Here is a 13,717-nt window from a genome sequence, read left to right as displayed (position 1 = left end):
GTGAAAACAAACAAATCCACACACACCAAACAAACAAGCAATCCACAAAAGAAATGTAAAAAAACCTAACAAAATAATAAAACAAATCCCATCCAACTCCCGAAACCTAAAACAAAACCAAGAACTGCTTCCAGAAACAAGGCATGCCAGATTTTTCCCATTAACTGGATGAATCTAGGACTAAGGAAGGGCAGGGAAGTAGCATGGCAAACCTCAATGCGTAAAAAACCATAGCCAACCCATACAGCAGAAACAGAATAAACATTAGAAAAACAAAAATTAAAATACACATGCATGGGATAGCATCTTGAATTTTAGTCCCATTTAATCCATCATGAAAATACCACTGTAAATTAGGCAGAATACATTCGTAACTGATCCTTCCCACTTGTTTTAAAATTAGGACAGGTTGAATTCTTATAAACAGGACTTCTGGTGTTTTAATGACCATATGAAGTAGCTTTCAATAACACAATATAATACAAGTATATAACACAGTCAAGCATCACCTTCAATGGTTTAATCTGGTCCAATCCCATATATGAGTCTGATCTTAAATAAACTGTGTACTGATAGTTTCCAGGCTTGCCTGGTGCTGGGAACTTCAGCTCTACCTACAAAAGAGATTTCATACCATTAAGTTCTTACTGCTTTCAAATGACACATTGAAACAGGTACATGAGTCCTCCAATGAACAGTGAGCACTACTACAGAACAATAGAAAGTTTTAGTTTCTTTCTAGGGACACTTCTTTGAATATCTCTATCTAATAAAATACCTGCAGAAAAGAGTCACAATACCCAAACACAATACCTGCCGGGAAAGCTGAACAATCATTGAGTCACTCGATTTTTTTTCTGAATTAGGCCAAGTAACTACATTAAGTACACAATTTCCCCCCACTGTATGATAAACATCAAAAACTCAAACAGGTTAAAATATTTAGTCTGCAAAAGTTTTATCTTAACTCTGCTGTTATTTGAAATTGAATGTAACATCTAATTTGGAAGAACAAACATATTAGGTCTTCATTTTTCAGAGAAGGGGCAAGAAGAACACTGCAAAAGGTTACAGGCTCAGTAAAGTTCATATGAGCCATAGCTAATTAATTCGTCACAGTCTCTGCTGTACGGAAAGAGAACACTTAATATTTCCAACTATTTGAATAAATTTAGGAATTTCACTGTGTACAAATACTGCTTTTCATCATCTTTTGATACCAAGGGGAAAAAAAACCAACATACTCCACAAAGAAACTTCAAAGTCATCTTAAATTACTTTTTCTTTCTCCACTATCAATTTTCATAGTTAAAAGGTACTTCTCTCCTTTTATCAAGGGAGCAAAAAAATTTGTTGGATGGAAAAATTTGTTTTCCATCTTAAGAGATAAGTACAAAAAAATTAAAATCTACATGTATTTACATACCAGAGACTTCAACAGTTTTGTAATACCCCAGAAAGAAAACTCCCTAAGTACTTTACCTCTTCTTTATCTTTTAGTGTACAAACGTGATACGGCATACATATTAACATCTGCTCCTTCCGATCTGCAATATACAGCCACCACCATTCTTGCTTTTCCTTTCAGAAAGAGGAAAAAAAAACAAAAGTAAAAAACTATCAGGATTATTGAAGTCATAGAAAAAGATGCCCCTACACTTTTTAACAGGCAATTAGGATTCACTGGTCTTTGTAATACAGACAGAAAGGAAAGGTTTGTGTCTGGTGGCTTTTTTAAACTTTTGGACGTACATGAATAAAATACATGGTGTACACTGCACATTGAAAGCAAATAGGTTATTACAAGTAACTGCTGGTCTCCAAAGGCTTCATTCCATATATTCAACTTCAGCTATTATGTGGGACATGGAACCACCCTGAAGGAATGTGTCCATTGAGAATTAATGAGCAATTTCATGCAATGTAAAACCACTACAGGTCCTCCAACAAAAATTCAACCTCGATAAAAAGCTGAGCATATAAAGCAAGGAAAGTGAGATAAAGAACTCTTCACAGAAAAGTCTTTTTCAGAAAGTGTGCTCTGTCCCACTGCTTCCGCTCCAAAAAATAAAATGACATTTGAACACACCGAGGTTTCACTTCAAGGAAATGACTCAGTATCGTCAATATTGATGTATATTTGTAAAGGATGCCCAATGACTGCTCCCTATCACACACAGGTTTCCAAAGACTTCAGGTCTCAAGGTTTTGCCATTGTAGATGCTAAAGCAGAGTTCCTAAATTAAATTAAATTAAATTAAATTAAATTAGTGTGGTCCTTCATACAAGGTAGCAACACTATACAAAAATAGTGGCTTTTTCCTTCAACTGAAGTCAGAATTTTAAGACTAGTACAGTTCAGCAGCACAGACACAACCATTCTGAAATGGTAAACAGAGTTCTTTAGCATCAAGTGCTCTTCATTTAAATGCTACACCCTTTTGGTTAACACACTGGCACTCATTTTAGGCAAAATCCACTTTGTTTTAATAGAAGCTGAAACCCTCCTATTGTGAAACAAAATAGCACTGCAAAGCAAGATCCTGTTCCTACACTTCCTTAAGACTTTGTTTAAAACAAGTGAGAATAGTGAGGGACAAGGGAGATTTCTCTATGCTTATGAAGAAGTATTTTAGTAGATAGGTAATAGTCACAACAGCATAATCTTACCCTTCAGGGATAAAAGGGGAATACACATATACTTTTTGGACAACCCAAATGTTAACTGTCTTCCAAACTAACTTTTACCCACCCCTGATGGTTTGGTAACTCATCATGTTTGTAACAGACTGGAGTCCTAAAAAGTGCATCTTATTACAGTTACAAGTCAAAGTTCCAAACCAGAGAGCCAATTTTTATACATTTACACCAAAAAAAAAAAAAAAAAAAAAAATCAGGCAGCTGCTTCAGTGTCACATAAAAAGTGGTGGTTTTGTTTCATTTTTAATCTAACAACATTAGAAGGACAGAATGAAAGGATGCAGTGGACTTTCCAACACCACCAGTGAGCAACTTCTGAATTCCACACTTGGGAAGCAAAGCCTGTTAATATGTAGAATTTGAAGTATTTTTGTCTCTACTGGAAGAGTAAAAAGTTCAGTAGTTTTAGATTTTTTTAACACTTTAGAAGTCAATGTTTGGGGATCTGAGATTTAAGTCATGCATGTTGAAAAATTACAAAAGCCAAATTAACTCCTTTTTTCTTTTGAAGTGACTAATTGCTATACTAACTATTATAATCTCACTGAAATATTCAACAATTTACAACAGTAAGACACGCACACCAACAACTAAACACACCGATTAGCACTCCTGAGAGTCCCAGAACAGAGAAATGTAAAATTAAATCAACATGTTAAATGCCCTTTTTGAAGTGCATAAAAGCAAAAGCATCACAATGAAGCATCAGCATTCCCTCGTGCTTTTGGAACAGGCACAGAGAACATGACAAAAACCTATTCATATGTTATTTAAGACCAGAATGTGTAGAATTCTAAATCCTTCTTACAACTATTCCAAGTGATTTTCTTTAAGAAAAACCATCCCATGTGATTACAAGGCATAAGTTATTTTATCTGTAAGTTTCAACAGTAAATATATTGTCAATCTTCTTGACAGCTGTAGCAAAGAAGAGTCTTAGGCAGTGGAAGTGTTTATTTCCTAGCCAAGAGCCTCTAGGAATAGAAAGATGAACAGTATAAATAGTACAGATGAACAAGAGCTACAGAAGCAAGATCCATTACAGAAATGACTAATCACCATTTTGGGCCTACAAGGACTGTGACCATAATGAAAAAGACCTGCAGTTGTATCAATGTGTTATTTTTGATTTTACCACAATACTGTGTGCTTAGTATGCATTGTTCTTCCAAAAAAAAAAATAATCCTTGCCTTTGAGAGTGGAAACAAAGATCAAAATAATCAAATGACTTTTCACAAAAAACTAGAAAAAAATAACAGTCAAGTGGGGAAAAATACCAGTGAAAATGCCAATCATTGATCTAAAGCTCAAAGGACTCTATACAGTAAACTTTTTGGAAGTAAAGCTCCTGACCCTGAAGTGCCATCACTTTTTTACAGAAAGGACAACTGTGCAGGACTGTGATTTTCCTCTTGCTTATTGGATGGAATTTAAAGTTTATGCCTGTGAGAATCTGGCAAACTAACAGGCAAGTGGGCAAAAAGCCCTTTAACAGATGGGTGCAAGGTTTGGCATGCCAGGGAACCAGTATGTTCATGAAATTGGAACACCAAGGCCAGTTTCTACCTACAAAATGTCAAAACTACAATCTGTGCAGTTTCTGGACCCATGGATGCAGGAGCAGAAGACAATTATTTAGGAGAACCTGCATAGGTTAAAGGCATCTCTGGCAGAGTAATCCACTGCCCCAAAACTTGCATGAAACAGCATTAAGGCTGCCTCCTGAGAATAAGTATGATTATGCTCAGCTACTATTCAAACATCTTCAAATTCTGGAACACAGCATTTTATCCATAATTTTTTATCTCTGAACTGGCCACAACCACAGTACAAACACTACTCTAAATAACAGATGAAAAAAACTAAAACAAAACAGAGTATGATGGGTTTTGTTCCTCAGATGTTGCAGATCAACTCTATCTGAACATGCTCCAACTGCAGCTACAGCACAAAGTACAGCTGCATTCAACTTCCATAAAACCAGTGAAGAGAAGTTGGAAAATTTACAACTGCAGTACCATGAGAGGATACGTGTGTATCTTTCAAGTTCAAGCATTCAGAGCAGCCTTAGATTTCACTCAGCAGCAAGCTGTATTTAGTTTTTTTAATCACAAAGCCCATATGCAACTGGGTTACACACAGCCGAAGCTTATGCAGCTTTATACAAAGTATAAGCAGTCTCTGAAAGGACCCTCACTTCACTAAAAGAGAGATTCAAATATTCAGCCCCCCTAAGGCACTGGGCTTGACACTTACTGTCTGTGAGCTTCAACTGATGACCAAAGGCAGCAAGGAGATATTAAAACTCTGCAGCACATCTGATATAAGGCAGCCAGAAGAGCACAATGCCAGTACACCTTTTTACATCATGCTAGTGTACTGGTGGAAGCTGTACTGAGAGATGGGAGTGCACCCAATTGTCAGGAAAATACAGCTTTAAGTTCAGCCATTACAAAACTAGATGTCAGCTAAGGCCTTCCAGAAGACAATTTATTCACCTTATGTCCTCTCTGGGTCTTTAACAACAAGTCTTGCTTCCCACAGCTTGCTTTTTAATGTTGCTAGCAGGTAAAACCAACAGGAACAATGTGATCATAGTCATGTGGACAATGGCGTATGTTTGCACATGCAACATGCTGTACAGGGTATAGACATAAAGAGCCCTGGGGACTGAGGGAGCAAATATACACAGTGTCTTCCTTTACATTTCATGTTTTATTCTTCTTTCCCATCTTAGTTGTCTTCTTTAAACCACAGGAGGAAGATAAGCCTTGCATCCCACCCCATTATTGGAGATCACACAACAGAGAAGAGATCCTAGATTAGTTCTTAGACTGCAAGGAAGCGAAGAAAACCATTCAACCACTGGTCAGGAAGGAAAATGTGGCCAAATACTCCTTCCTCCAATCAGGTCACCCTAAGGACCTAACTTACCTACTCAGAACACAAACCCTCCACTTGGAAAAATCCCCTCTTTTTCAAGGTTCCACTGCTGTTAAGGGCTTCTCAGACAACTACTGAGTGACTAGCTGTTAGTGCAAGTAACAACTGATATATCAGACTTACTTTCAACATCAAAGGCTCCTGTAAACACATCAGCCTATACTGAGTCACCACTCTCAAAGATATCATTTCCTCTCACACTCATCCACATTTGAACTTGTATTTTTGAGCTCTATAGGAAAGACTGCTCTACAATTAGCTTCTGCCACTTACAGACTATGCTGTAGTGGAAAGAGACAGCTTTGCCAACCAACCCCATCTTCCATAGCCGCACACTGTGCTGCCACCACACTGCTGCATTGAGACTTGAAGGCAACCACTCAGCCAAAAATACCTGCTGATCCAAATACCTCCCAAACTCTCCTGTGATTCCTCATAATACAGGAGGGAGGTCAGAACCTCCCCCAGTCACAGGCACTTGCAGTTAGATGTAAAGTTAAAAACACCCCAATATTTCACCTTAAGTTTTATACAGGTTTGCAAGTCTCTGGGAACTGGGCAGAAAGAATAATGAAGAAAAAGGTTTTAGGAAAGTATCTGAAAGTGTTTAATTTTCTAAGTTAAGACTTTATAAAATTAATACTAGATTTTTTTTCCCAGGCATTACATTTTTTAAAAGCCTAATATTCACAGTAAAAAGATAAAAGCATCAATTGATTTATATTATTAATATTATTATATTAATTTTCATGTTTCAGGACTGTAATTTTTTTATTACTGACCTCAGGAAAAAAAAGACTGTAAACAGGATGAGTAATCTTTGACTTCGTTTCAAGAAGGGCTCGCTCCTTTCTCTGTATACTTTGCTGCAATTCTTGCCATTCCTATCAAAGATAAGGTTAAAGAATTAGCATGCACTAAATATCTTTTGCATTAAAATGACAGAAAATGGTCCATGTGACTAGTTCTCATGCAATACTAAATATTATAAAGGGAAAAAGTAGATCTGCAGGGTTTGCACACATTCTTCAAAACTCAATTCTACAACACTACCTATAAACATCCTCTATCTCAGCCATAAGAGTCCTGATTACAAGTTGGATGATACCTTTTCCATCCAGGGTGAGCTTAATCTCACCCTGGGCCTTTCAGCTGTCACTTAAGTCTTTTACTGTAAGTCCTGTGGTGCAGAAATCATCTACCACCACTACGTTTCTCTCCCTTTTACACTATTACAGTTTCAAACAAATAACCTGACTTTACTAGAGTTTAACAAGGACCTGTACAAGTTTGTTCAACTACTGCATGCTTAGTGTGCACTTTGGAGCATAGAACAGCCACTGCCTGTAAAGAACACATTTCAAAAGAGAGACTTAAAGTTACGAATCTGCAACAGATAGTAATCAAATTAGGCTGAAATAAATATTTTTTTCTCCTGAAGTTTAGCCATTTTTCTCATTTCTAAGTTTTCTGACCATCCTGCAAAGACTCTTCACTACTCACTCTAAAACAAACTTGCAATGACAAAGTTCTTATACCAGAATGAGGTCTGAAAACTTCTGCAGAACCAGTATTACTCCTTCATGCTAGTGTTGCCTAGCCTGAGGGGATGCTGGAGGATTAAAACACATTTTCTCTCAACCCCAGAGGCAACATTACCCTTCAAGAAAAAGTAAGGCTTACAGCTTCATCATCTTTGTTTTGCTTCTCATCTTGTTCTCTGTCAGAGTCTCTGTCACTTCCATCATCTTTTTCACTTTGAGAGTCCCTGTTTGTTTCTTCTTCTTCAGATTCACTTCCTTTATCAGAGACCTCCTCCTCCTCTTCCTTCACGACAACTTCCTAATGAAGAAAAACAAAAACCCAACACCTCTAACTTAGTTTGTCTGCATTACTATAGTCCACAGAATTCACAGCACCTGCCCTAAAGTTGAGTCACATGATCTACAACTCTTCTTGTGTCACAGAGTTATGTCTACAGTGAAGACTAATCCTTTTCACCTCATTTGCTAACAGGAGGATGGAAGCCATTTTCCTTCTCCATATGGCACTCGCAACAGGAATAGGCAAAAACAGTATTTGATTCCCAGATTGGATGTTTCATCCATGCAAGTGCTCAAGGCCAGACTGGATGAGGCCCTGGGCAAACTAATTTAGTGAGTGGCACCCCTGCCCATGGCAGAGGGGTTAAAATGCTCTTTTAAGCCAAATGATTTTTAAACCCAAATCATTCTATGACTCCAGGACTGCATTTCATAAAGTCTTAAGAAAATTACAGAGAACTTAAGAAAGTACCTACAACATAGTCCATGAGGTGGAGAAAACACCATGCACTGGGAGCATAAAGTTACTCAAGATACGTAATTTATCAGAAGAAAGTCTCATTTTGGTATTTATCTTTAAAGAAAAACTAGAAGTTACAGAATAATTCGCCTCCAAGAAGGTAGCATAACAAGAACTAATAGTAAGAAGGGACTGTGAAGCCAAATTTTTAAGAAGTTGAGCAGAACTTTCAGGAGGCCACTGTAAACACTGCCATTGTGGCTCCCCAATTACTTCACTAGTAATTGTTAAATGTAGAGAAAACAAATGCTATTTTAGAAAATACACTTCACAAAAGCATAAAATGAAACATAAGAGTCAGATACAAAACTCCCCATGAGATTACATGTGATAAACTAAATAGAAGTATAAATAACATTGAATCCATGAGCTACCCCATTAGCTTGTTTTTGCTTCTGCTGTTTCTGTGGTTGCAATGAAGGTGGCACAGGTTTCTTTTTCAATGGCTTCTTTTTCTTTGATTTTGAAGCTTTCTTCGTTCCTTTATTCTTTTGTTGCCATCCTTTGTTCTTAACTTTGCTGGCATCTCCTTGCTGCAGGAAACCAGTATTAAAATGTTTATTCTGTTCATAAAATTTCAGTCATTCAACTGTACTTTAAGAGTTTTAAGCTGAGAACCAAAATTAGAAAGCACAACTCAAAGGACACTTCAGTAGGTATTTCTGAAAAAATACTTGAGAAGTGCACAATTAGCAATTCAAGATCTGAAAGAAAGTTCTCTTTAATTAGCAAGAAGAATATTCACTCTTCACTTACCCCATCTTCTGTTGGTTGCTCTTCTGCTGCACATATAGACTGCTCCTTTTCAAACACTTCCTGGTTAGAGAAAGATGTGAAAACTACTAATGCCTCTCTGTACCAAGAGCAAATTATTATTTCATATTCGAACTTAAACTAAATCACCTTAATCAGGTCTGAATATTTTACTCATGGCAAATTCGTTTATCAGTGACAGACACAACAGGGGATTAACAGATCAAAATTAAATACTATTTCAAACATTTGGTCTCAGATTTTTCCATCACTAGTATTATAAAGAAATCTAGTAGCAACATGCCATCTTGTTCCAAAGAATCTACTTGTTTTATAAAGCACAGAAATCCTATATCACAAAAGCAGGCAGTAGTAAAATGCTAATTCTGCTCCAGTTGTCAGAGCATTAAAAACTTCAACAGCTGCTCTGCTACTCAGGGACAGAGAACAACAAATCAAACCAGAAACGTGAAACATTAAGACAACAAAATGTTAGTGTAGACTGGGACACCTCTATGTAAATGGATTTTTAAAATGCATTTCTTTCTTCAAAATATGCTATATGCCATTAAAAAACCCTACCCAAACAAAATAGTGACAAGGAGCTGTCGTATATAAAGATGGCAAATAGGACATAACACACAAAAACATGCATCATACAAAAGGCTGGCTCTTGTTTTACAGTCGTGTTTCTATGTCCAACTGTCTAGTGGAGGTCAGATAGGAAACATCTTAAATGAGTTTTCTATATCCTGTTAGACATTTTAGTTTCCAAGTACAATTCAATATCCTTATAATTTTCAGTTTCCTTCATTTTGCAATACCAGCACAATGATAGAGTGCTTTTACTTTCTACCTACTGCACCCTCAGCTACCACAGCACAAGCACATGGAGCTTATATATACAGACTTTCTGCTGAACTGGTTTCAATAGTCTCATCTCACCTGTAGTACTCAGGCTTGTGTGCCTTACCTTCGAGGTGTAACTCAGACCTTCTGTTTACTTAGACAATTATGTCATTAGTACAGATGTAAAAATTGACATTGTAGCTCAACATGTCAAGTTTGTTTAGGTTCTGTGTATTAAAGTTTTTTGTTCAAAGAAAGCCATTACTGCATTTTAAGCTAGAAAATAAGCACAAGTCAGAAGTTTAACTACTAGAGTATAGTATTGTTTTGCTTATGCTTCACTGTTTCCTACAGAGCAGTCCACTTTCTTCATGTGACACTGGTGTACCTCCTTTATATTAAGTAATGCATATTCAGCATTCTGCTGGACTGTTTCTTTCATAAAAGTGTCTAAAACACCCAAGAGATCTGTAACATTATAAGCCCACATAAAGCAAAATCAAACACTGTCCTGAGGACTTGAGTGAATATTTTATTTTAGTCTAAGAACCAAGTTTTTAATATCTCTTTTCCTGTTGTTTACAAACCTCAGAGCAGTATCACTTGCCATATTCTTTTACCGTTCCCAAGACAACTGCAATGGGTCACAGTGAACTTTGATTTTATTCCAGGAAAACTTTCTCATTCAGAAACAAAACCATAAAGATGGATTAAGAGCACAAATTCTCAATTTCAAATCTTAACCTCACAGTTATGTTTACAAAACAACCAGAAATGCCTTTTTACTACACCCGCAGTTACCATGAAAGAACAAACATTCTTAATACTTACTGCCATGGTCTGTCTTGTTAGTGTGACCAGAACAGTGACAAGAGAACCCACTGTGATGTTGTTGCTGTCTTCATCATCCAAAACTAGTGCAAAAAGAAAAGTAACACATTTATCAGACTTCTTTAAAGCCTTTTTCTCCATTAACCATTGCTTCTGCTACTTCTAAACATAAGCATTCAAATTCCAGAATTTTTAACAAAAAATAATTTCAAAGTATTATTTAATAGGTCTCTCACAACTTCGAATATACTATCAGAATGAGAGCTGGTAATTCAGCAACCTATAAAACCGCAATAACGAGTTTGAAATTTTGATTGCATGAAAGTTAGAAAATTCCAAGTTATAGCTGCTGTGGGAACCATAACCCTGTAATACTGTGCATTATATATTAAAGCATAAAACTTCAGAAACATGAAATATCACACATGACCAGAGGGACCCTTTTATATTTGTTCTGGGAATCATAATTTTCATTTTCCCGACTTTCATATGATTAACAACTCAATTTCAATGCCACATTAACAATCATGCATTTAATTATTTTTTAAGGAGAAGGCAAAGGAAAATAAAAGAACAGCAATGATTAGTTTAACTAAAACATCAAACATAACCCACAGGGGAGCCACTGAGAAGTTTATACCTCCAACCTATAAACTGGAGAATGTCTCAGGTAGGACAGGAATAGAATTATATTCCAGTGTAGACATTTTATTTATTCCCCTCCCGTCCCTCTATGAGAAAGCAGTTTTACTATTCACTAGTCTTACATATATTTTTATATAATGGCAATACTCAGCTAAACAGAAAAGCATCTGCATGGTTTATAATCCTCCACACCACATTTGAGTGCAGCTGTGTGACAAATGAAGACTGTAGGCAGGAAAACATGGGGGGGTACTTCAAGATTGAATTTTAAGCAGATTAACAAAATTGTATACAATCCTATGCTACAATAACAAAGTTTTCTGTTTATTTGTTTAAAAAACTCAACAAAACAAATAACATTCAGAGACACCAAAATTAGCAGACATCTGCTTCCTTAACAGATATTTCTTCCAACATTTGCTTCTCACAGGGGACTACACATAAGCCAAATTACAGTCAGGCTCCCCAAACAAAGCATATCACATTTTGAATGTGATCATTGCTATCACAATGAAAATATAAACTAGAAGCAAGAATTAGAACAACCTTTCAAATATCACTCATTTACTAGCACTGATCTTGTACATAGAAAAGGAGAGACCACAGAAACAATTCACTTCCCACTGGAAAGCTGTCTAACAGGGACTGCTTACAATATACCTAATCTTCAGAGAGGGAGAGCATTATACATTCACTGAAATAGTGCACACAAAATGTAGCTAAGCATAGCTTGGACAAATTCTGCCAGACAAATTATCACAAAGGAACCCATGAATATTTAGTCATCAGAGTCTCCAACTCAAAAACCTTACAAATGACTCTACATGCTGAAGAAAGCTGAGGATAAATTCTGGAATAAGTGTAACTGTTTAAGATAGCTAATAAAAGTGGTATTTCAACCAGAATTCCACATTGTTCATTAAATATTAAAATCAAAAGATAAAATTTCAGATAAGCTCCTGTATGAGAAACTACTGCTGGCTTGGGAATACATGGAATGTTTCAATGTACTTTATCTCCTCAAACTGTAACTCTCATGCACAAGAACCCACCACTCCAAAGAAGTACGTAATTTCCAGGTCACAATAAATAGCAGTGAGATGTGTTTCAGCATCCTCCAAAAGCTTACTGCCAGCAGACTATCAAAATGTCAGAAGAGTGACATGCACTGAACAAAAGGACCTCCCACTCACCCTGTGGTTTTATATCCATAGTGACATGTGGAAAGCTGCCAAGGACAGCCATAACTTCTTCATATTTCTTATCTTCTAGGAAGTGCAGTAAATTGCGACGATCTGAGCCTTTCAAACTCACCAAATCCTGAATACTTTTGATTTTATACTGAAATAGAAAAAGAAGAAAGAAAGTCCTATGGCAGCACAGAACAGAGTCCACAAATAAACTCTTGATAATATATCACTAGTGTCCCCACATGACTAATACATACACACCACTACATTTGTTCTTACAAAAAAACCCCACAATTCAGGAAACCAGCAAGCATAAGTTCTGAGAAACAATAAACCAAAGAGGTTGCACTCAAACCTACTGAACAGAACTGCTTTGAACATTGGTGTGTTCCTTAGTATGTTACCCCTTAGAAATGGCTCTTTACAGTTTCTTATAAAATTCTTATTTCAGCCAGGTTTTTCAGAAAGTTGAGCTAAGAAATCCTACTAATAGGGGTTTTTATTTAGATAGAATACTTCAGTGCTTTCAGATTTACATTAGCAGAAACAAACAAATACAAGTTCAGGGTTTTTTCTGTACTCAACTACAAACAAATCTAAATCTACTCCTTCTAAGATTTGCAGAGCAGAGCTAAAAGGAGAAAACAAACACAGATTTGAATACTTGATTACCTTACCACTATAAATGCATGTGCTTTATTAAAAACAATTTCATGCATCCAGGTAGACTGATCACACTGCCAATCTAGGCCACTGTATTTTTGAAGAGCTCAATGCAGGTGATCCTGTACAAACTAGCCTAAAAAATTGGGTTTTTTCCCTCTCTTTCATGGCAAACAGAGGTGGGGTTATAATATGGCCAAATTATTTGGTTTTTTACTTAGTTACAATGTACATGTAAAAAAATACATCTAAAATTGCTTATTTTCTTATACGTTTCCTGTAGTTTAAGACTGGATTTCAAAAGTCTTTAATGATACCTGTAAGAGAATCTTTTCCTTTATCCAAAGGCTATGACTACTTGCATATTTCATAAGTATCTTCAGAGAGGATTAAAAAAAATGCAGTACCTAAGAATTCTTAGTCTTCACACTGACACAGAAGCATTTAAACACCCCTTAGGGCTGTAGTTAAAGCTAAATAAAATTTCCATCAGATAAAAAGAATATTTTCAAGCTTCACCCAAATTCACCAGAGCAATAAAGTTATCAGAAAAGTCAACAGCTTCCAGTAGAAGCAAAGGGCTGCTTCTAACCAGGCATTCCCAGAAGACACACTAGACTCAAACGAACAAGCAGGTTTCAATGCAGAGACAGTTGGTGAAAGAGTGAAAATACACAGGTATTCAGACAAGACTATTCTTTTTTGTCCTTAAATTCTACAAATACCAGCACTTTCTCAACTACAGTTAGGTAGCAAAAGCTTTATTAGACACACCTTCACACAAAGGATTTCAAAATCT

The 13,717-nt window shown here is 36.4% G+C and overlaps 1 protein-coding gene across 1 annotated transcript in view; it reads right to left on the bottom strand.

Annotated features, from left to right (window-relative positions):
* SEC63 (SEC63 homolog, protein translocation regulator) overlaps positions 1–13,717 on the bottom strand; it is a 60,271-nt gene that overhangs the window by 1,188 nt on the left and 45,366 nt on the right. Inside the window, exons 13-20 of the mRNA XM_033055152.2 lie at positions 12,259–12,406; positions 10,421–10,503; positions 8,744–8,803; positions 8,362–8,520; positions 7,328–7,486; positions 6,427–6,528; positions 1,483–1,581; positions 510–614 (exon numbers count right to left, since the gene is read on the bottom strand). Of these exons, the coding sequence (XP_032911043.1) occupies positions 510–614; positions 1,483–1,581; positions 6,427–6,528; positions 7,328–7,486; positions 8,362–8,520; positions 8,744–8,803; positions 10,421–10,503; positions 12,259–12,406 (915 nt within the window). The remainder of the gene's footprint in view (positions 1–509; positions 615–1,482; positions 1,582–6,426; positions 6,529–7,327; positions 7,487–8,361; positions 8,521–8,743; positions 8,804–10,420; positions 10,504–12,258; positions 12,407–13,717) is intronic.

Source organism: Catharus ustulatus, chromosome 3 (genome assembly GCF_009819885.2).
Source record: "Catharus ustulatus isolate bCatUst1 chromosome 3, bCatUst1.pri.v2, whole genome shotgun sequence".
In the NCBI taxonomy this organism is placed as follows: Eukaryota; Metazoa; Chordata; class Aves; order Passeriformes; family Turdidae; genus Catharus; species Catharus ustulatus.
This window is presented reverse-complemented; position numbering and strand designations above follow the sequence as displayed.